This window comes from Choloepus didactylus, chromosome 10, assembly GCF_015220235.1.
Source record: "Choloepus didactylus isolate mChoDid1 chromosome 10, mChoDid1.pri, whole genome shotgun sequence".
Taxonomy (NCBI): domain Eukaryota; kingdom Metazoa; phylum Chordata; class Mammalia; order Pilosa; family Megalonychidae; genus Choloepus; species Choloepus didactylus.
Window position 1 is genome coordinate 72552229 of NC_051316.1, and position 25002 is coordinate 72577230.

At 36.9% G+C, this 25002-nt stretch overlaps 1 protein-coding gene across 2 annotated transcripts in view; it reads right to left on the reverse strand.

Annotated features, from left to right (window-relative positions):
- Window positions 1-25002, reverse strand: part of ELAVL2 (ELAV like RNA binding protein 2) — a 148478-nt gene that overhangs the window by 62006 nt on the left and 61470 nt on the right. For both annotated transcript variants that reach the window (XM_037797349.1, XM_037797348.1), the window contains exons 2-3: window positions 17732-17822; window positions 14681-14924 (exon numbers count right to left, since the gene is read on the reverse strand). In XM_037797349.1, coding sequence (XP_037653277.1) covers window positions 14681-14924; window positions 17732-17803 — 316 coding nt within the window. In that variant the 5' untranslated portion in view covers window positions 17804-17822. The remainder of the gene's footprint in view (window positions 1-14680; window positions 14925-17731; window positions 17823-25002) is intronic.

Consider the following 25002-nt stretch of genomic DNA (forward strand, 5'->3'; position numbering starts at 1 on the left):
TGACTGATATCTAGAGGCAACTTTCAAAAGAATCAACACCTGCAAAAGAGGCAAAATGGAGTCCTTGCCATGTAACCAGCAATCTTATAAAATACTGCACAAATTTAGTCTTCAAGACATCCATGTGAATTCTCTAATCCTTATAATAAAAATCTTCAGTATGTTGCCAAGGCAGTATTACCGTGTGCCCACTGCCGCATCTTTAAGTTAAAGTGGCCTTCCTGAGCCTTGGAGCTGACAATGTTAGGAAGCATCCATCACTGATGCCCTGCCTAGGTACCCCCCTCCCGTGACACCATGTCCCTGAGGCCTGGTGGTCCACCTTGTTTGGAGATTTGAGCAAAGTGATGCCAACGGCACTGTCCATTGGCAGCCACTGTCAATACCACATATGCCTCCATCCTCAGCACCCAGGTAATTCAATCGGTAGTTTTAAAGGGCTATTTTAAAAGAAGTCCTAGGTAGTGCCAAAACCAATGTAGTATTAAAATGGTTGAGGTACAGACTGCACTCTCAGAAGCCTTTGGCCTCTATCATAGAAATCAGCAGTTAGGAATCAAATTTTAGAACATGATCTCCACAAAGCCAGGGATTTTGCTTGGAACAGTGCCTGGCACATAGTAGGCATCCAAATATTACATGAATGAGTACATTCTTGAATAGTGTGTCTCCCCCTCTGCCCATTAATTTCTATGAGGTCAGAAGGGGCATATCTACTTTGTTCTCCACTTACCCTATGTCTAACAATACTTGGCATACCAAGCATAAACCATATGTTAAGGGCCTGGTTACATTCAAGACAGCTTTAAAAGTATGTCAGCTAATATTGCTGAAAACATTAAAGCACTGGGCTACTTATTGCTCCAAAAGGTCATAATCTTGCTAGTAATCACTGTATCTCAAGGCTCCTAAACAAGAAGCCAGGGGTATTTGCAACATTCACTGATGAATCTCAAGGCTGAACTTGAAAGCTTCTGCCTTTCAAACTGGGATTCACGTAGCACTAAGCAGTAGTTTAGGGAACATTCTAATATAGGTAAAGCTGGAGTCAAAATCCATAGAAATTTAAGATAAAACATGAGACTTCAAAAAAAATTCAAGCTCTGTCAATATTCTCCAGGCCTGTGTGAGTGTTGGGGTGGGAGATGGAGGAAAAGGTAAACGGGTTCCTACAGTTTTGGACAGTTCTGGGGAGAAACTGGAAAAGAGGTATGGGATCTCTGTTTCTACATGGATGAACTGCACATCGCAGTTTTTAAGCAAAATACTGTTCTTCTGCCTGCCAAGGAAATTCACTAAAAATCAAATTAGAGGAGAGGCTAAGCCTACCTATAATTTTGCCTAAGTGTCTCCCCCAGAGAACCTCTTTGTTGCTTAGATGTGGCCTCTCTCTAAGCCCACTCAGGAGGTAAACTCCTTGTCCTCTCCCCAACATGGGACATGACTCCCAGAGGTGTAAATCTTCCTGGCAACACAGGAAATGACTCCCAGGGATGAGCCTGGAGCCCGCACCATGGGATTGAGAAATTCTTCTTGACTAAAGGGGGAAGCGAAATGAAACAAAGTTTCAGTGGCTAGGAGACTTCAAATGGAGTAGAAAGGTCACTCTGGAGAGCATTTTTATGTGCTATATAGATACCCCTTTTTAGTTTTTAGTGTTTTGGAATAGCTAGAAGGAAATACCTGAAACTGTCGAACTGCAACCCAGTAGTCTTGATTCTTGAAAACAACTGTATAATTATATAGCTTATACTGTGTGCCCGTGTGATTGTGAAAACCCTGTGGCTCACAATCCCTTTATCCAGTGTATGAACAGATGAGTAGAAAAATGGGAACAAAAATTAAATGAAAAATAGGGTAGGTTGGGAGGGATGGAATGCTTTAGGTATTCTTTTAAACTTTTATTTATTCCTATTTTTATTTATTATTTTTTTTTTTGGAGTAAGGAAAATGTTCAAAAATTGATTGTGGTGATGAATGCACAACTATATGATGGTACTGTGAACAACTGATAGTACACTGTGGATGACTGTATGGTATGTGAATATATCTCAATAAAACTTAACCTTTGAAAAGTCAAATTAGATCCAATATTTACAGCTAGATCTTCTACAGCAAGATCCCAGAGCTGGACCCAGGCAGCTAAAGGTATTCTTTAGATTTGTAATAAATAGTAACTTAGGTCAAGATAAGCAAATCTGTGCATAGATCTGATGATCCTTGAATTCTCTAAGCAAGAAGGTGATATGGAAATCAGTCTTCCTTATAAACATGGAAGTGGTGAGGGAAGTGTGTTTTTTCCTAAACAGAGGGCACCTGAATGCTGAGGGATGAAAGATTTCCATTTCTCTATGGGGGAAAGATTTACCAAACTCCAAAAGCTTATGTTCTAGATAAGAATAACAAAATCATCCCAACCACAGACAATAGGAAGATAACGTCTTTCCTCCTAGCCTTATCAAAGCACCAAGTATACTGGAGAAAAGACTGAGTTAGGCTAATTTGCCCCATAGCAAAGACTAGGCTTATGTGTCCTCAGGCAAGTCAACTTCTCTAGGTCTCTAAAAGATCTAATATTTTTAACTAAGACTGATACCACAATCATATAGACAACATAAAGGAAGTGCCTCAACCAAATATACACACACATGGATTATTTCTCTTATGATGAAATGGCTAGAACTAAGTGTGAAGACAAAGAAGCTATTTATTTCAGGGGGAGGGGATGGTTCCTAAAGTCATGTGGAAATGAAGGGAAATAAAATACACAGATTCCAGCGCTCCAGAAAGAAAATAAGTATCACCTGAAACAATCAATATATTCACTCTAAAAATACTTTGTAAGTGATATTCTATATATGCCAGTAATTTGAGCTTGAATTCTATGGGTGGTCATCTAATACACTACAATGCATACCTCAGAGATTTTGCAGGTTCGGTTCCAAACCACCGCAATAAAGCAAGTCACACGAATTTTGTGGTTTCCCAGTGCATATAAAAATTATGTTTACACTATACTGTAGTCTATTGAGTGTGCAGTAACATTATGTACTAAAAAAAAAGTACATACCCTAATTAAAAAGTACTTTATTGATAAAAAAAAAATGCTAACCATCATCTGAGCCTTCAGCAAGTCGTAATCTTTTTGCTGGTGGAGGTTCTTGCCTCGATGTTGGCTGACTGCTGACTGATCAGAGTGATGGTTGCTGAAGGCTGGGGTGGTTGTGGCAATTTCTTAAAATAAGGCAATGTGAAGTGTGCTAGAACGATTAACTCTTCAAGAAATATTTCTCTGTAGCACGCAATGCTGTTTGATGGCATTTTACCCACAAGAGAAGTTCCTTCAAATTTGGAATCAACTCTCTCAAATCCTCTTGCTGCTTATCAGCTAAGTTTATGCAATATTCTAAGTGCTGTCATTTCAACAATGTTCACAGCATCTTCACCAGGAGTAGATCCCATCTCAAGAAACCACTTTCTCATCCATAAGAAGCAACTCCTCATCTGTTCTAGTTGTATCATGAGGTTGTAGCAATTCAGTCACACCTTCAGGCTCCACTTGTAATTGGAAATCTTGCTATTTCCACACAACTGCAGTTACTTCCTCCACTGAATTACTGAATCCCTCAAAGTTATCCATCCAACTTCTTCCAAACTCCTGTTAGGGTTAATATTTTGACCTCCTTCCACAGATCACAAATGTTTTTTTAATAGCATCTAGAATGGTGAAACCTTTCCAAAAAGTTTTCAACTGACTTTACCCAGAGGAATCACTATCTATGGCAGCTACAGCTTTACAAAATATATTTCTTAAATAATAAGACTTGAAAGTCGAAATGAACTCTTGATCCACGGGTGGCAGAATGGATGTTGTGTTAGCAGGCATAAAAACAGCATTCATCTTGTTGTATATCCCCATTAGAGATCCTGGGTGACAAGGTGAATTGTCAATGAGCAGTAGTATTTTGAAAGGATACTTTTTCCCTGAGCAGCAGGCCTCAACAGTGGGCTTAAAGTATTCAGTGAACCATGTTGTAACAGATATGTTATCATCCAGGCTTTGTTGTTCCATTTAGAGAGCACAGGCAGTCAATCTAGCATAATTTTTAAGAGCCCTAGGATTTTTCAGAATGGTAAATGAGCAAAGGCTTCAACCTAAAGTCACCAGCTACATTAACCCTTAACAAGAGTGAGTCAGCCTGTCCTTTGAAGCCAAGCCTTGACTTTTCTTCTCTAGCTAAGAAAGTTCTAGATGGCATCTTCCTCCATTATAAGGCTGTCTCGTCTACACTAAAAACCTGTTTAGTGTAGCCACCTTCATCAATTACCTTAGCTAAATCTGGATAACTTGCTGCAGTTTCTGCATCAGAATTTGCTGCTTCACCTTGCAACTTTGATATTATGGGGATGACGTCTTTCCTTAATCCTCAGGAACCAATCTCTGCTAGCTTCAAACTTTTCTTCTGCACCTTCTACACTTCTCCAGGCTTCATAAAACTGAAGAGTATTAGGGCCTTGCTCAGGATTAGGCTACGGCTTAAGGGAATGCTGTGGCTGGTTCAATCTTCTATCAAGACCACTAAAACTTTCTCCATATCCACTATAAGACTATTTCACTTTCTTATCATTCATGTGTTAACTGGAGTAGCACTTTTAATTTCCTTCAAGAATTTTCCCTTTAGACTCACAACTTGACTAACTGTTCGGTGCAAGAGGCCTAGATTTCAGTCTTTCTTGCCTTCTACGTGGCTTTCTCACTAAGCTTAATTTTTTCTAGCTTTTGATTTAAAATGACACACAGGTGAGTCTTCCTTTCACTCCAACACTTAAAGGCCATTGTAGGGTTATTAGTTGGCCTAATTTCAATATTGTTGTCTCTCAGTGAATAGGGAAGCCCAAAGAGAAGGAGAGAAACGGGGACACAGATGATGCAGTCAGAATACACATTTATCGATTAAAGTCTGCTCTTTTAAGTGGTTGCAGTTCGTGGTGCCCCAAAACAAGTGCAATAGTAACATCAAAGATCAATGATCACCAATCACCATAATAGATACAATAACGAAAACATTTGAAATATTGCAAGAATTACTAAAATGTGACACAGAAACAGGCAGTGAGCACATGCTGTTGGAAAATGATGCCGACAGACTTGCTAGACGCAGGGATGCCACAAACCTTCAATTTGTCAAAAAAAACCCGCAATATATGCAAAGCGCAATAAAATGAGGTATGCCTGTATCATGAATATACAGGTCAGTAGTTATCTAGTATAATATAAGGGTCAAACTCTAAAAGTGACTGTTACAAGCCTGACTACTATCCATATTTAAATCAACAAACAACTCTTTGCTGATTAGCATAATGAATGTCTAAATGGGCTTTTATTCCTTAAGCTAGTTCTTTGTTAATTAGTGTAATGAGTGGTAGAAATGGGGTCTCACTAGCAAAATTAAACGCATTCAAGATATTTAGTGGACTAAATTAGTTTAGAAACACTCTCTGCCCTTGTATAAACAGGACACAAGGATCCAAGGTGGCTTATAACCTATAACCTTATGGTTAGAAAACCTAGACATTAAATGGTCCTATATTCCAGCCTTTTTTTTTTTCCTTTTCTCATGATGTCAGAGGGCACAGAATCCTGCCTCTGGAATGTCATCAGTCTCCAGTGAACATGTCCTACAAGATGTGTCTGAAGCACCTAAGAAAAGGCAGAGAACTGGGACTTCATCAAGCTTACAGAGGAGTTGGATGAATCCCTTTGGGCCTGCTTGCTAATCAATGTTTAATCAACGTCTTTATGTGTGGCAAAATTTGATGTGAGACCTGCTTTCTTTATAACCTGGAATTGGGCTGCACTGGAAAGTAACAATGCTTCCTTCATTGTCTACTATCCTCTACCCACAGTTACTAAGAGCTGCATAAGATGAAACGTAGGTAGTCCTATCTTACTCCTCAAAAAAGGGGGAGAAAACTTTGAAAGTCTATTGCCCAGCTCTAGAAGTCAGAGAAGATTATCAGACAACCTCCTTACATAGATAATTACGTTCAAATATGTTCAGCTTTCTATAAATACTTAAAGAATTAAAATCTCAAATAAGAGCAAGACAAGTAAGCCCAGAAGATTCCACATTCTGCTTTTACATAGCACATCAAGTCTGGTTTTGAATGCTCTTGAGTTTGGAATTACGGGATATAATACATTGATGATTATCATGCCTTTTTGCAAAGACTCCTGATTTTGAGCATTTACAAAAAGAAATTTATTGACATAAAACACAATAGGAAATCAGCACTATCAATTCTGTATTTCAATCCTATTTTAACACAAATGAAGGGATTTATTCTTGAAATAAAGGCCCAGAAATACTAAAAGCTTAAGGGTCTAAAAACAAACCTGGTTTAGTATCTTAAGGTTTAAGATATTAGATCCCAAGTCATTCTGATTGAGAAGGTAATACGTTATCTGTACCATACCTGGCAAAATTACTTGACACTATGTTTCAGAAGACATAACTTAGCACTTAGGTTCACAAAAGAAAAAACTCATGGAATTTTAGGGTTAGATACGACATCAGAAATCATTTAGTAGAGCTCCTTTATTTTATACATGAAGAGATGTCAACTTACTTGACACATCATAACCAGCCTATTTAGACGCATTTTAAAATGGACTAAGAGCAAACTACAATTCATTTTAGTGGTAAGACAAAAGCTCTAAAAAGCTAGCAGCAGGGTTAGGAAGAAGGATTCAGAAGACAGTCTTGAAGGGCCCCAGCGCCAATCACTAATGATTCCTTCAGGCTGAGGACTTGAGGAGAAAAGGCTGTTTCCTCAGGCTCCAGTGACCCTGAAAACAATGAAATCATTCTGGCTTATCTGTTTACATGCAGTTAAGCCTCCCTTAAACCTTACTTTAAAAAGAAAATTTGACTTTTTCAGGATAAAGCCAAAAGGTCAAACAGGTTTTAAGAGCCAAGGGCATGGTTCTTGTCTCCTCAACAAGAAAATAACCAGGTTCTTTGGTCCCACACTAAGATAAGACAATTTTATTGTGGGGGAGGGGTAATCAGGACTTGTCAGCCATGAGCAACCTTCCTTTTCAAAAAAAAATCAAAGCATTATGTAGAAAACAGAGTTCCAACAAAAAGTACAATGATGAGAAAAGAACTCATTAAGAGCTAAAAATAAACTCTAGTTCACAATATGCCTACGGATTTAACAAAAAAGGAAAACAAGATGTTAAAATTGCATCTGCTAAGTTAACCATACCCTCATGGAAATTGCTCCCCCCTACTTACACAAATTGAAATCTGTAAAATCTGTGATGACTGAATGAAGCAATGCTTTGAATGTTTTCAATGAATATTTCAACAGAAGAAAACAAAGGGACAGCAATTTTTTAAGTGCTCTGATCTGCTAACACTGCAGGAATATTGGACTTAACATCCAGAAACACAGAGTTCTGTATTTCTCTACTTGAAAATCTCATTTGATGAAATCAAATTATTTAGTAATAGTACTCGTAATTTATATTAAAGGGATATTAGTCTTAAGAAAGTGATGTCAATAAAAGTGCAAACAAGCCACAGTTTGTTTTTAATCTAACCAATTCCTCATGGCTCAACTGAAGTACATGCTTACCTTCTAGATCATTAATGGTCCATAGGGGAAACTCGGCTGAGAGTACCTTCATATTTTAAGTCAAGATAATTCATTCTGAATTAACATTCACACAATACCACATAGAGCAATAACACCACACTCCAGTGCTCTCGTTCACAGAGACTGCTATAGTATCATTAATCATCTTTCTTTGCTCCCAAGTCCTGCCTTGTACATCCTATTCCCACTTTGTCCAACCCCTAGAAAACCAATTATGTTGGTCAAATCACCTAGAAAGCAAAGGATAGAAAATTACACTTGTATTCTTCCCACATCATGGGAAACTGTAAGAATTCTAGGTCATCAGATCTATCTGGAGATGCTTCTCAAAAACTGGTTCAGCCAAGCAAAAAAACATGCAACTGCCATGCAATTTAATGAATATTAACTGCTAAAAGGAGATAGAGCAGAGACAGTACACTTGTGTACTCTCTTCACTTTATGGAAAAGTCCAACATGTTCTTTCTAGGCTAAATCCTCTAAAGCTGTTGCTCAACAGGCCACCTCCCTATAGGGGAGGAAGAGAAAGCAAGTATTTTGTTTCCATGTTAAACCAAAGAAGTTCATCAGAAGGTAAGGAAATGACAACCTTAGTATATATAGATAGGGGCTTGGTAAATCCTATTACTATTGCATTCACATCCATTTCATTATGGAAAGATGTGAAAGGAACATATACAAATACAGCTTAAATAAAATGTTGCCATGTTGCATTTTCTTTCCTTCAAGGAGGCATCAAGTACTGATTGAGACTCCTAATCTGGAAAATATATCATCAAAGCACAAGCCTTAGAATGAACATCCGTCAATTAGCTAAAAATGTAACAGCACAAGCAATTACTAAGTAGTTAGATCACACAAAGATAGTTTTAACAAGATTTTGAGGATCTGTTTCAGCATAATAATTGGGAGAACTGTGGATGCAGCTTTATGGCTTCAAGTACCTCAAAAAATATTTGGTTACAGGTTTCATCACCAACAAGGGACATCAAATGATGTCAGAATAGTGGCATTCTAAAATTTTAAAGAGCACAAGCAAATACACTAAAAGGTAAAACATGCTAATTAAGCCACTATATAGGCCTGACAAATCAAATGACACAAATAAAATGCCAGAAAATATTTGTTAAGTTGACCTTTTGAGGTGGAAAGGCAAGCTCTGAGGGTTTCTACAGCTCTCAAAATTCAGTAGCAGCAGTGCACTCAGCTGAAAGTCAATTAACTTAGAACAAGCTCAAAAGAAGTTGGTGAATTCTGAAGCATGGCTCAAGGGCAACTATTCTGTTCAGGAAATATTTAAAAAGAAATGTTCTAATAGGTGCAAAAAAAATGCTTTGTCTAGTCAGGATTTATAAGACAGAATGTTTATTTTCAAAAAAAAGATAGTGCAGGTATCTGAAAGGGGATAAAAACAATTAGGAGACAGGTTGATTTTGCCATACAGCATGAAATGATGGAGGGGAAATTTGTCAATTTCATACACAGGGAGAAACAGAATTTTTAGCATTTTATAGATCATGAAAGGAAAAAGCAGTAAGTCCTGTATCAGAATTTTATTGCTCTTTATCTTCTCCACATTTAATTCAGAAAAACAATCTTCTTTCTCAGAAATTTTTCCATCATTATTATGACAGGCACAAAATAATAAATTGAGAATATCTTTAAACTACCAATCTCCTGATTCAAAATAAACATTGATTAGAAAAAAAAGTGTAAATATGCCAAAAGGTCTGAAATAGCAAATAATACACATGTGCGTGCATACCTTACTAAATTTATAAAATCCTTGCAGGAAAACTTCAATTGTAATTTATTTTCTATGAATTTGAATATGTTAAGTTTGTGTTTACACGCCTAAAGAATCTCTATCAGAGGATAAAGTCAAAAGCACTAAGGGCTTGGTTCTAACAAAGAGGACCAAGAACCCACAGAATCAGAACTCCTAAACCTCATTTTCCCAATAAGTTCAACCTCATTTCCCCCCTAAATAAAAAACTGCCAGTAAACAGTGTAAATGACTCTTAAAGAGCTGCATTATATCAACCTCAGGAAATAAAAGAAACAAAAATGCAGATGATTTCCAAATTAATTAGGAACGGTTCTATTTCAAACTTTTCTATATCATCACAATAGGTTTTCTTTTCCCAGCAACTGGCCTTTAAAGATTTCAGTACCATTGGATACTAGAGGAAGCAGCTTTTCTGTTAAGTTTGCTAAATGGCAATTAACTTATTTCATGGTAAAGAATTCTATTTGATTTCTTTAATTTTAGAAATGTGGAATTTCATCATCCTGAAAGTTCTCATCTAAAATAATTAACACAGAAACCTTGAAAATTATTTTATAAAAATATCCATGTTCAAGTGGGAAAAAAAAGGACCTAGAAGAATAAATTTTAAAGTCTTTCCCACACAGTTTTATAAAAAGCCTCTATCAAATTTTGATTAGCCATGACCTTTGGAAAAGACAAAGGTACAATGGAAAAATAATTATGTTAAAGATACATTGACAAAGATGCAAATAGTTTCTTCAGTACTTTTTATCTACTAAAGGAGTTTCAAACATGCTTCAGAGGTACCACAAATTTGAAACAAATTTTATTTTCTTTCAAATTAAACAGTACCCAGAGTCTGCAAAGTGAGGTGTTTATTAAACTAACAACAACACACACACATGCACACACACATAAAACCACCCTCCTGTTTACAACTAGTCCACAAAACTCAGAACTCTTGATCTCAATACTATGGAGAACCTGACAGGCTGACCTTAAGATTGTACCTGACACACACACAACAACATTTTCAAATTAACTTTCCTCAAAACAGCCTTGTTTTCACTGTGATTTACTGCTATTAAATTTGATGGTATACAGTGAGGCATTGAGTAAGGCTGTATTTGTTTAAAAGGAAGGGAGGAATCCCATGTTATTAAAATAAAGTTTGAAAACCACATAACCCTGATAGAATAAACCAGGATCAAAACTTGCTTCAGAATTCTTTGGAAACAACAGAGACAAAGTTAAACCTAGCTAAAAACCCTTACTTGCTGGGAGGTGGGCAGTAGATAATGAACACTATAAAGTCTCCTTCCTTAAATTCCCAAGTACATATTTGTTTGTTTTGCTTTTTTTTTTTTTATCTGAAAGTTTCTAGATGGCAGTTGATGGGGTGCGCACAGGACCCACCTCAAACAATTCTTAGAGTGAAAGTGAAGCATCACATCAAGGTAAAATGGACAGTACTCATTACCTGAGTCCTTTAAGTAACCCAAATTCTCTAGCCCTTCTTTTATTAGGAAAATTAACATTGACAAAACAAGCTATCCTGGAGCTTTGAAAACTAATTATATACATACACACACACAAACTTTCAGGGAGAGGTCCCACAATAAGTAAAGACACAGCCTAGTGTTCAACCTCTCTAGTCCTATATCCCAGGAATTAACTCATCAGTGACCAATGCTGGGGTGGGGGTGGGGGGGCATCAGCACCTCACATGTGGACGTTTGCCATAGAATTAGGCATTGCAGATGTAACAGCCTCCTTTCCCCCAAACTAGAATTGAGGTAAATCTGGAAATCCCTAGTTCCATCTCCCTGCAAAATGTTCAAGAAAAGATGTGGATAACTCGAAGGTAAATGGAGCATTCCTGGGCCCCACCAAAATTGCATTTTTGGCAAACATGCTACGCGATTTTAACGCAGGGTCCTCTACCAACCGTACTTTAAAAGACACTCAGTGATTCCCAAACCTACTTGGGCATCAAAATCACCGGGGGAGCTTTCTGACAACATATTTCCAAAGCCTCTGGAACCTGTATTTTTAAAAGCTCCCTCAGACAACAATGTCCAGCCAGATTTGGAACCCATGGGTTAGAATATCTGAATTTACAAGTGTATATTATAAAGTGTCTAAAGAAGCGTGGGTTTCTTGTTCATTTTGTGTATCCCTCAGATCCCTGTCTCAAAAATCGTCCAATCCCCATCAAAGAAAGCCCCTCTGTGATGCGTTCAAGTTGTATGTCTCACTACAAATTCATTAATCGGTCCTGTACTTAATTTTTTAAAGAGTAAATCTGTACCTCCCACAAAAGACAAGGAGGAAATTTCCCGGAAAAGAAACAGAAAACCAGAATGCTGGTCCCCACTCTACCACATGCACTATGTGGCCTTGGACAAGTCATTTCACAAATCTGGGCCTCTCATCATCTGAGAAATAAACGGGTTGGATAAGGTCATCTACACCATTTTTCTGGCTCTAACACTCTAATATTCATTCTTTGAATCATAAAATCCATTTCACTCCTCTGGAATGCAGCATCAACAGGTGTCAAGGACTCTGAAGTACATTTAAGAAACAAAAGGGATTTAACCATAGCAAGAATAAGATGTCAATGGGCCAAATGATAACACGGTCACTAGAAGTAATCACATTTGCCTACTGAACTTTTTAAAACACCTTTCAAAATCATGCGTAAATATGAAACATGTTCATATTTAATCGATCTGAACAGGTTACAGAAGAATTTCAGATTAATTTGTGTGGTAACCAGCTAACAAATGACATCGAAAGTTCTTACAGCAATATGTTTAACAGAAATCTAGTGCCAGTGTTTCAAAATTGTTTCTCTGATCAAATGAGGAACTATAAGTCAAACAGGTTTGCTTTACTGCGTGATTTTTCATGGTTTTCAAAATACTGATGATCTGCAGGGTGGACCTTAAATAGGGAACTATGGAGTGCTGCGTTTCTCAGATTTATGTGTCAATAGAACACTTATTTGAGGAATACATATGATTACCTCATGGGATGAAGCTTAGAAAACATCTTTCAACACTCAAGGTTGCCTACTGGAATCTCTTGAGCAATCCACTAGCTCACCAGAGGTTTTAAACAGAAATTTTACTATGGCAGAAACCTTCATTATTCTCCTCCACTGAAAGAGATTGACAACAAATATTAACAGTTTTTCAGGATCTGTGTATTTCAGATTACCCATGTACTATGTATGTTTCTATTATATTGTCCCCCACATAAAAAGCCCTGGAGGAATAAGGTGTGGAGATGTGAAACTTAAATTTATCTAACACTGCTACAAAATAACTCTGACAAAAGTTTTACAGACGAATAAGATAATACAAGACTGACCAGAGATGAGAGACGAAAATCAGTGAGATGTTTCTTGTGGCAATTGCCTAATAAAAAGGATGTATGATTTGTTTAATGTTACCATCTTCTCCCAATATCATAATTAAAAATGTGACTTTTATGCCCTGTTCAAGCATCTTTCTTTTTAAAAAATGGGAGCATAGCTACTAAGCAACCAAAATCACATCATTTATGTCATAGCCTTTACACCATTTATGACATACTGTTTTTTATGCCTATGAATTGGCAAAATCTGCATATAAAGGATGTCAGTTTGCTTAAAAAAAAAAAAAAAGGCAGAATTCAATATTGGGATAGACAGACACATGAGAAAAGCTGTTGTTCTATAACTTTTTCAAACTTTTCAAATACTCTATTTCTTTATAAAATGTCACATATACTGGCTCACAGTCATTTTGGAAAAGAATTGAAAAATTTCATCCATTTTATTATCAATGTTAAAGAACAAAAGTAAAGATAATCTTCCTGATGAGATTATAATGAACATCTAAGCAATACAATTAAACTATAATAATTATTAATCAGTACAGATTGATGACCATCAGCTTTTACTTTACAAGAACATTAGTGTGTATATTGCACTTATATATTATATAATATATATATATATAAAGATTTCATTGAATAAGTTCTTTGGGGCCCTCAATGCTGTAACTAAAGGAAACACTATTGTTGAGTCCAAGCCCAGGTATTACCTCTAAAAACTCACTCAATAACAGGAAGAGAATAAGCTCTGCTGTCATGATAACAAAACCAGAAGAAAAATGAGTACTACCATAGAAAAAGAAAAAACTGACCTTAGAAATTAGCCAGTGGGACCCCCCCCCCTCCTCCCCGTCCCTCGGCCTCATTTTACCATTGGAAACCAGAAGCCAAGAGATGACTTGTCCAAGAACACATGACTAGTTAAGAGTCAAGACTCCTGGCTCCACGTCACACTACCTTTAGGTATCCTTTTATCATTTCAAATAATTAGTTTTATATTTTTGGTTAAAAGCCATATAAAGCAATTTCATACATATCATCACTCAAATTTAACATAACATGGAAAAGATAGGGGACCTGTCTATACTTCAAAAATTTTTAGTGTTTGAAAAAAACAACTGCAGGAAGCATTAACTATTCTATCCTAAGAAAATGTTGCTTAATTACTTTTTGGCTTATTCTAAAAATTAGACAAATTTTACAAAACACTAAGATTTTAAACTACCGAATATTCAAAATATATCATCAATAAGACCAAATTACCCAATCTTTTCACTCATATCCTTACGATAAGAGGGGGCACTCATATATCACCTTTTCTTTTCCTTGTTAAGGAATAGATCATAAGTTCTTGATACACTCAAATAATATCAGTGTAAATCTTTATACAATGACAATGTGAATAATACCATTTTCTTTGTCATATAAGCAGAAGGACTATACAGACTTAAGGGGAAGGACAGTAAGAGATTTCTTTCCTCTCCCAAAACAAAACATTCTCTGTGTATCTTACTGTTGAAATGCCAGATCACATAAACTCGGTGAAATAAAATATAAAGGTTAGCATGATACTTCCTTCCCCAGACACACACACCCTTTTAAAATATCTTTCAAAGCTTTCATTGTCCAATTCAGAGTATCTGAACGTCCTGTTATAGTATATGCTGCCTCAAAAATTTGATTTAAACAGAAAACAAATCCCTCTTAAAACCAAGTTTCACACTACCGATGTTGTTAGTAACAGCGAAAATCTAGATGAGTAAAATCGCAGTATGAATGATTTACAAGTAGCCAGCATAATTTCTTCACACCTCGAAATACATTTCTTTAAATGTGAGTAATTTATATAAAACTACATACCCGTTATTTTGTCTCTTACAAGCTTACAGGACTCTATCTCACCAATGCTCCCAAAAAGACTCTTTAGCTCCTCCTGTGTCATGTTCTGAGGAAGGTAATTGACTATTAAGTTGGTCTTGCTGTCCTCTGTATTCCCAGAATCAACTGGTGATGAGCAGTTGTTGTTTATGGTGGTGGGACCATTGGCTGTGTTATTGCAAGTTGGCCCATTAGACAGTTGTGTTTCCATGGCAGCAATTACCTGCTAAAAACAGAGAAAATAAGAAATGTCAGAATTCATGTTTCACAACCTATTAAAGATTCCATCTAAGAATTTAAAAACTTGTCACTAAACACAAGTTGTTCTCCTGAAATTACAAAAAAAACTTCAGCAAAAAGTGCAACACCTACATTAATTTTTACTTTATATTGGCTGTTCAATTTTTAAGATTACAATTATACTTTCACATACATATTCCACACATGCACCTAAATACAATTTAAATCTGAAATTAAACATTGTCTAGAATCACATTCTGGGTCTATTCACATGCCCTTACTCACCTGAAATGTCCACAGACCTGAGGAAATTTTAGTAAGGACAAAGAGCACAGAGTTGAGCCCTGACTAAAAATCAAAGCATAAATAGAAGTGCTTAACATGCTACCAGAAATAAAACAAAAAATTATCTCCCTAACTTTGAAGAGATTTTCAGTTATCCTAAAACATTCAGTTCCCTTAAATTGACAGGCATTGAAGAACTTATAATCAAGAAACAAGTGTACTTGTTTTAAAAAACATAAATTTTGTCAACATGTACTGTTTTGGTTACATATTAAAAACTTTTTTGATTGACATCTTGTACCTCTGTTGGTAAGAAATAAGAAAAATATCAGATACTTTATATTAGGGAGCAAAAAGGATTTATAGATATCTGGGGGATGTAACTATGAATACTTTGTCTACCTTGTAGAATCTAACAGACCATTCTTGTCTACCTTGGCAGCTAATGATCACCAATAATTCTCTTTTACTTGGTGAGTTAGCAACTGCTCTACAACATCAAAATAAAATTCCCAAACAATTCAACATGGTATTTTGCCTTGACTCTGATTTTAAGAAAAAGAAAAACCTATCCAGTCCACCAAAACAACAATGTAAATATATCAACTTTTGCAAACAGACCAGCCCAAGGAATTTGCTTTTGAGCACATTAAGCCTGTTGAAAATGCAAGCAATAAGGTATCCATAAACTCCAAATACCAGATAAATAGCAGAGTAGAGGAAAATGGCCTCAAACTGTTCAGGCTACTCTAAATATCACTTACTGAGCAATTATGGATCTCCTTTCCTAAAAAGCAACCCTATACTCTTAGCAAAAGAGTCACAAACCACAGTCCCAAATTTCCAAAAGTATCTTCAAATAACTGTCTACTTTGGCCAGCCAAGATTTGGGGGGAATCCAAAAATCAAAGCATCACTGAAAGGATTACCCTTCATATTTCATTCAATACGTTTTTCATCTGCACAAAGAAATGCTCAAAACTGATCATTCTGACTGGACAGGATGTTAGTTTTAGGGAAATTTAATATGCAAAAAGCAAAGAAGCTGAGGCAAAGAAAATAAAGTAGAGGGAAAGAGGGTTACAAGGAAAGAGAAAAAAACTATTTTAAAAAGCACACTGCCTAAGAAAAATAAGAGGGCACATCAGTGGGTAAGCATTTAGGAAGAAATAAGAAATCTCTACTGCCAAGAGATATTATAAAAGAAGGCAGCACAGGACAGATTGAGACTGGTCAGATTGGTCAAGAATCAGTGCTGTTGTGATTTTTAAAAAAAAAATTAGGAGACAAAATCCAGAACACCTGTGAAATATCAAACAATGTATAACCCCTCCAAGACTCCGTTTCCTTTTCAAAGAAATGGGTATTTACTCTACAAGCTGCCAGCTACCTCTCTCACACAGGGAATACTTAAGGGGGCAAAAAAAAAAAAAAAAAAAAAGAAATCCTTAGAAGTCTGTATTAAAAAGGGACACTGCAATAATTCAATATATGGATTTTATTATAATCAACAGGTCCAAATGAAACTGAAAGAGGTTCTTTCAGATTTCCTAATAAAATATAACTATTCCTGTTTGTAGAAAATTAGCTATGGATCACTCTTTACATAGCAAAATTCTTGTGTAGCTAACCTTTGCCTAGCAGTTATGTAACAACATGCTACAAGATGACAGTAACCAAGGGCAATTAAAACAAACCCCTGTTCAAAAGTTAGTTTATGTGCAGAAACTAGGAGCCCAAATGCAAGATTCGGACTAAAGCTCACTGGGATGGCATTTGAAATATAAAGTGTTCTTTGACTGAAATTAGCAGGATTTAACAAGGACAACAAACACTCCTCACTTAATTGCACATTTATTTCCATGTTCAGGTGGCAAGAATGAGCTCCTAAGCCAACATTCAAGTGAACAGCTGCAGTAGGCTGCGTGTGCTGAAAATTACAGCATCTCTCAGCTATAGGACCATCTGCTCAGAATAAAATGATACTAATGTGCTATATTTTACAAATAATGCATATTCCATTGATAGTCTCAACACAACTGTTCACAGAATGCAAACTCTTTCAACAGTTACTGGGCAAATAATTTTCAGCCAGATTTACAATTTCAACACAATTTTTTTTTTTTTTTTGAGCATAGGAATTGTAAATAACTTCAAAATTTAGTAACCAAAAAAATACATAGTAAACAGAATGTAAAGAATTGTGGTAACTTAGTATTCAGACCATACCAAAACTTTTTTTGTTTTAAAAAAAAAAGCTTGTCACTCTTTTCTTTGAGTCTGCACTAAATCCTAATTTAGATTATAAAAAGAGCATGGTTCTGATGCTACATATACCGCTATAGTTAAAATTGCAATGTGCTTTAAGTCCTAATGACAGCCATACCGCAATAGGTTAAACGTAAGAATAATTAGTACGCCAAATGAAAGGTTCAAGTGTTTGGTATGGCCTCAGCACTCCTGCAACATGCTAAAAAGCCTACAGAATTTAAGAAAAATCCCACAGACCCCGGTCCAAGGCTCTGCTGCCCACGAACCACTTCTAAGCAGAGAAGCCACATCACACAGTCTGACTGCCATGTTAGTTTGGAGTTGCCGTCTGCAATATGGACACAAAAAGTACCGTATGTTAGATGAACAAGATAATGCAACAAATCAGTTTGTACAAAATTTACAGTGATTGTATTGATATTCCCAGCACGTCCATGCAGTGTGGCTTAATTGAATTTGAGGCAATTCCAATCTAATCTTTCCAAATTCATTTTCAACATGTAGTTTTCTTGAATAAAGGTAAGCATTTTTAATTAAGAGCCTGATTTTTAAAACAATATTAACTAGTTATCTTGGTATCTATCCTAAACTAAAGTACTACCTTAAACCACATCTTAAAAAAAAAAAAGAAGAAAAAGCAAAATACTGCATGCTGCTCTTCTCTTAAGGTTGTGGGAGAAGGGAACAAATGTGAATGAAATTATACCATGAGAAAAGGTAGTCATGCAATTCAAAAGAGATTGTGCTTTACTTAAAAGCACTCCTTCCTCCGAGTATCAAAAGGGGGCTAAGAAAAGCTGTATTTGCCTACATGGTTACATTATACTACAAATGATCTTTAATCCTGGGACTTAAAATTAAAAGTGAATGGAAACTGTGAGGTTTTTCTGCCACCATAGTCAAACTGATCTCTAACAGTTTCACCAAAAATTGTTCACATCTACTAAGAGGCAGTAAACCAGTAACTTTCAATTGAAATAAGTGGACCAATAAAAAAGGATTGTATAGGATGTCAACTCTCAATTGTATAGGATGTCAACTTTGTCCCTGAACAAATTCAAGTGAACATTTTTAATATATAAATGCAAACACCGCATGATCTGAAATTAGTGCTGCTATGAGGCCTAATTTTTACCACTTATTGTAATTTGCCCCACAGAGCCACAATATTGGTGCAAAAGCCCAAGTTTACGTTTTAGCCATACATACAGCTTTTTTAGTTGCCAACATAATATTCAGAAAACTTAAGTGACTGAAAATAGATGATGAGTAACAAAGCATCTTTTACTTATATATTTGTGATTATAAAAATTTCATCCTTGCAGTTAAGCCTGGATGTATGTTTATTACTATTGACGCTAGTGATGACATTAATAACATATAAAAATGGATTCCATTTTCTGGCATCTACCAAAAGGGTTAAGCATACTCTTTAAAGGATGCTATTAAAATGTTTTACTCTTCTTCCCTTCTCCCACTACAACCAGAGAATTGCTTGACTCTATGTTCTTTAAAAAATAAAAAACAAAAAAATAAATAAAAAAGCTATAGTTGAACTGAACCTGTGAAAAGGTAAATTTTTTATACTCATGAAATATTTTGGAAAGAACCTGCTTATTGCAGGTTCTATAAGTAAAACAGATAGGAGGACCACACCCAACAGGTGATAAATCACGCTTAATGTTATGTCCTGAATAACCTCAGTAGTTAATAGCTAAATATCCCTCACTACACAAAACCACAGATTCAAATTTAATGGCCTCAGTTCCTTCTATTCTATAGACAGCAGAGACGAATGAGCTCATCTACTGACACCCCTCTTTCTGAAAGCCCCAGGGATGGGAACAATCACTTTATTTCACCAACTAGCAAGGAAGGCTGTGTATGGAAAATGATTCTACCACACGTTTATATTTCAAGCACCCCAGACAGTCTCTCTGTTTGAGGCAGACACATACCTTTTATAGGATGTTATAAATAAGTTGCTCACATGACCCTTACCTTTATGCTGGCCTACAATTCAGTTACTAAAAATGTAAAGCTACTTCCCCTTCACTTAAGGACAGGCGATTCTGCTCTACTCAATCTACCACAGAAAACCGGGCTGTGCACTATTTATAGAGTCCATGAGCTCTGAAACACTTTGGAAGGGAAAAAAAGACTATATTCCAGCAACACAGTGGCATTAATTTTAAGGCTCAGAAAAATAATGTTTCAATATATGTTTGCCTCTTAATTTAGACATCAATTTTGTCAATTCAGACTGCTTTTCCTATTATCCATGTAATACTTTATGAAAAGGCACTTTCACATACATCAATTTAGACTATTCTAAAACTTTGCTGTGCTGCAAGAGATGAAGGTAAGGTGTTAGTTCAGTGAGCGCATGGAATTTTTTTTGGGGGGGTGGTGGTGTAAAAGTGGCCTGTGTTTCCACCCAGTTTATCTTCAAAAAGCCATAAATGAAGTTAAAATGAATTTTTTCTCTTTTATTTAAAAGGCCCTCCATGTACATTAACATCCAGTTTCTTACAATAGTAGAATTTAGGAAATCAATGCTGTAGTTCAATTTCCTGTATCTAGGAACAGTAAGTATTTGAGAAGTCAAGCAGGTCCAAAAGTTTCCTGGTCACAGGAGAAAAGTAACCAATGGCACAAAGTCCCTATTTCCCAAATACAATAGTAAAACTTATGCAAACTTTGGTAATTAGCTTCTTTCCTATTTTCAAACCTCTTCTAGAGTCACCAAACAAGACAAACTGATAGACATACTGATTAATACTTCAAATGTATCCTGAAAGTTCTCATTAAGATCACATAGCGTAACGTCTATAAGGGAAAAAGTTTCCAAAAACCTAGAAATCTCCTGATTTGGGGACCTGACCTCTTGCGTTACAGCTACAGCAGAACTGCTGAGAGCCACCGCACAGCTCTGTGAAGACTCTCCAATTGGAGCCCACCTTTTCATTGCTAGGGTTACCATCCTTCTCATCTGGTACCTAGACCACCACGCTGCAGGGAAAGCAGCACCCCATCATCTGAACCCACCCTCAAGCTATTCCCAGACAGACTTTCCTCAATTCCCAAGAGCTCCCAGCTGCCTATCAAACTGAGTACAAATGACTCAGTATAAACAGTTATATTTGAAATTCTCTACACTACTTTTATCAGTCCACTTATGTAAGGGCCTAAAAATCAGAACCACTCCTTGTCCCTCAGAGAGGCTCAGTGCATTCACTCTTCTGCCTTTGATTGCCCAGTTCCATCTGCCTGCCCCATCCTCATCCCCATCCCCCCATTACAGGAGCCACAGACTAAGCATTCAAAAACATGTATAAGGACAAGAACACTTTCTTTAAAAAATGGAGAATGAAAGGGCAATTGCCTCCCTAAATAAGTGCAAACGTCTTAATCTGCTTTTCTATCTCACCTCAAAGTATTTCAAATAAGAGAAAATCAAGAAAGCATATTTCAATTATTGGCGCACTCCATCAGACACGCACACCCAATGAATTTCAAATTGTTGTTAAATAGCATAACAAAGGAAATCATTTATCTTTTGAATGATCAGTTGTGTACTTTTATTTCAAAAGCCCATATTAACTACAAAAAGCCGGAAAACAAGGCAAATCATAAAGTATAGTACAAATGTGTTCCCAAGCCTCTAGCCAGTAGGATTGTGTAGATGTGGCACCCAGACTCTGGGTGTGACTTCAGGAAAATGGCAGGGGCAAAGATATAGGCAAGAATATTAAACAGATTTTAATACCAGGGCTTTTAAAATAAATCATGATTAAGTTACGGATCTCAAATGGTTTTAACTTGATACTAATTAGAAGAGTTTAAGCAAATATAAAACGTACAACCTCTCTTAAGGTATCATATCTAGGGGCAAGGACACACATCTATCTCAAGCTCCAAAGGTCTGGCTTGGATAAAATGACCTTGGTCTTGACACTTTGTGATTAGAGGGTTCTCAATATCTTGAGTAGTACAGCACCAAGGCAGAGTCAGTCCAGTGCAGTGACTTTCCTCAGATCACATCGAGCCTCTCTCCAGGCAAAGTTACAAGGTCAACAGAAACCACTGATGGAGGTGGAGGTGGAGGTGGAGGAGGAGGAGAAGAAAGATAGCAACCTTGGCAGCTTTGGGAAACTCGAGGCAGAGAGCTAAAGCACTCAAAATAATCAGTAAAATAAATAGGAGTCTACAGTTGAGCTAAGTTGACAGAGTCATCTAAGAGACACCATTCTTTCAGAATCATGGTTTATTTTTCCCATGCAAATCACTAAAACATTTTCAGGATACACTGAAATTTCAGAATACACTTAAATTAAGCAGTGGGATAATCAACCAAGTGGTAAAATCATAAGGCTGACTTGTCAGTTACAATTTGTTTCCTTTAAACCTCTAAGCTTTGCTTCCTAGCCTGTAAAACAATAAAGGTTTGTGGCATCAAGCTTCATGGTGTTTCCTCAATGCTAGAACTCCTTTCAACTCCCCTCCCGAATTCAAATCACTGTGGCTGCCTCAGTGGCTTTAGGATCCCTCAGCCCCAAGCTCAGATATTTGGCCTTGGGTTAACAAGGGCACAAGAGCTGCCAAAGACAATGCCTCAAACAGCTGTGGGAGTCAGAGAGAATGTTCTTTGGCAGCAACCACTAACATTTCTCTGTCTCTTGGCCCTTTATGGCACCTACAAACAAACTACAGCATCTTTCCAACTCGTGTATCTGAGGTTTGTAGTTCCAGAGTTGGCAAGATTAAAAGCTTTGAGATTAGAGATTAAAATAATGAGTTTAGGGCCTCAAAGTCTTTCTTTTCACTTCAGGTACATTACAGGGATCCATGTTGGGCAATGGGAAAGATCTGGTGAGAAAGACTGCTTATATTTCACATCCTGTTCAGTCATGCATTCATTCAACAAACATTCACATGCAACCTTCACGAGCTAGGGACAGCTCAAGGTGCTTGAGAGACAGCAATAAAGAAGCACCCTGGAGTATATACAATTGCAGGAGGAGGTGTGTACAGCAAAGAATAAACAAACACATGAAAATCACTTAGTATATTAGCTAGAAGCATGCATTAGAGTAAAAATGTAGAGCTGAGTAAGGGGAATTGAAAAATGTGTCAATAGGAGATGAATTTTTTCCACTATTAAACAGAAGCCTCACTGAGAAGGTGAGCTTTGAGTCAAGGTTGGAAAGAAAAGAGATGTAAGAGTTAGCTGCTCTGGTACGTAAAATAATGCTCTCCTCCGCACCACCCTCCTGGTAAAGATGCCCACATCCGAATCTCTAGAACCTGTGAATATGCTATGTTACATGGCAAGGGGAGGGAAGGTTAAGGTTGTTAATCTAATCAAATGAACCTGAGATGGGGAGAGTAGCCTGGATTACCCAGGTGGGCCCAATGTAATCCCAAGGGTGCTTACTGGTGAAAGAGGAAGGTGAGAACGCCTTAACTGGCCATTGCTTACTTTAAAGATGAAAGGGGGCCATCAGCCAAGGAACAGGGGCAGCCTCTAGAAGCTGTAGCAGCAAGAAATGAACAGAGCTGCCATGGGGATATCTACAAGAGGGAGTCCAGGCAGAGGGAACAGCCAAGGCAAGGTTCACCTGGTGTGCAGAGGTAACACCTAGGAGCTAGAGGGTAAGTAGAAGCAGATGAGTCAAACAGGTGATGAGGCCAGACCACTTAAGGCCTCGGGAGCCAACTAAGAAAGGAAACCAGAGAAAGGTTTTAAGCAAGAGTAACACCGGGTATTGTGAAAATAAATTGTGTGTGTGTGTGTGTGGGGGGGTGTCTGTGGGTCTGTGGGAGGACTAATCAACTTTGGTTGCAAGAAGACCAGTCCAATAATACAAGTGTAGGATGATGGTGACTCCAACCAGAGAGAGACGAGGTCAGAGGCTGGCTGTTTTCAGGAGGAAGCACGTTCCTATGTTACTTGAACTGCATCAGTCAACTGTTTCAATTTATTGTGTTCTAGGCCCTAACAATACAAGATGAATAAACAGAGGAAGAACTTCTATAGAGAATTCTCTCTTAAAAGGCAGTTGAGGGGGAAGCAAATATAAAATCAAATCTCAGAGTAATTTAAAAGATGCACTCTTGTACAGAGTTCATTATGTTGGAAACTGATTCGCAAACTCTGAGAGCTCCCTTGAAGTTTTCAGAGTTTAAAATAAGAAAATATCTCAAAGACCCCCCACCACCACCAAAGCTTAAAAACAAAGTAATGAGAGGTAACAACAGTCATGAGAGTAAGTTACATTCTGTAAAATGGAAGTAAATTTTAAAATCTTTTTTCTTCAACAGGGCCTTTTATACATTTCCACAGTAGAAGGTTAAGCCATGGGTTAACTCAGTGTTGATCACAGACTGGAATACGCTGAATTGTTACCTTCTGATGATGAATCATTCCAACCTCATTCTTTCATTCCAACCTCAGTGGGCCTAATTAATTTCCATACAATTATTTGGCGACATTAACTAAAGAGATAAGACAATAAGGAAAAAAATCAACTATCCCCACAGTTTGGTAGCACAGTTTTTGTTTGGTATAGGCAGATAAATTTGAATTGCTAAATTAAGACAGTTAATATATTAATCAACATAGAAATTGGATTAATTTCACATCCTTCTACAAAAGCCAAAGTGAACAGGAACCCCCTCAAGGTAGTACAAATTGTGAAAGGCTGATTGAAAATCCTCAAATTAATCCCAGTAGTTGAGTGTTTTCATTAAGTGGGTTGAAAACATAACTGAAGTAAAAGATACAGACACTAAAACACTATCATATTCAAGCTCAAAAAGCATGAAGAATTCCAAGTCTTAAAGAGAATATAAAAAAAGACAAGGAAAGTTCAGGCTCCCAAATATCATGTTTAACTCATCAGTGTTATAAAGGACCACAATACTGGATTTGGCCACTTGCGTTAACATTTTACTCTTTGCCGTCATTTAGCAGGACTTACAAACAGAAAACCAAATACTATATTTAACGTTTCACCCGAACCAGCTTATACCAAAATAAAGACATCTAAAACGCTAACAAAAACAAGGTATTTCCTTCATGAGGCTACAAATACTTCTGTAAAACTTCAGAGAAACCAAAGATTTTATGCTAGGGCTTATAAAACCATTGATGCATTGTGGAAAGTGGAACAATGGACTCTTTCCCCGCCCACTTACCAGACAGGCATGAAGGAGAAAGCCTGTTAGACGAAGAACCTTGAGCTACCAGCCAGGTCCGGTCAATACAAAAGGCCAGCTGCCTCTGAAATGTGGATCATTTCCATTACAGTTATTTGTCTATGAAATGTATTTTTCTTTCAGTTAATGTATCAAGTCCTGATCCCAAGAGATGTATACTTTTGGTATAGAAACAGGATTATGAATTATTTAGTATGGAAAATTGGGACCTCTTAGAAAACAAGATTCACACTAAGGAAGGTATTTTACTTCCTTCAGTTCACCTCTTCCCTTTACCCACCCCCCAC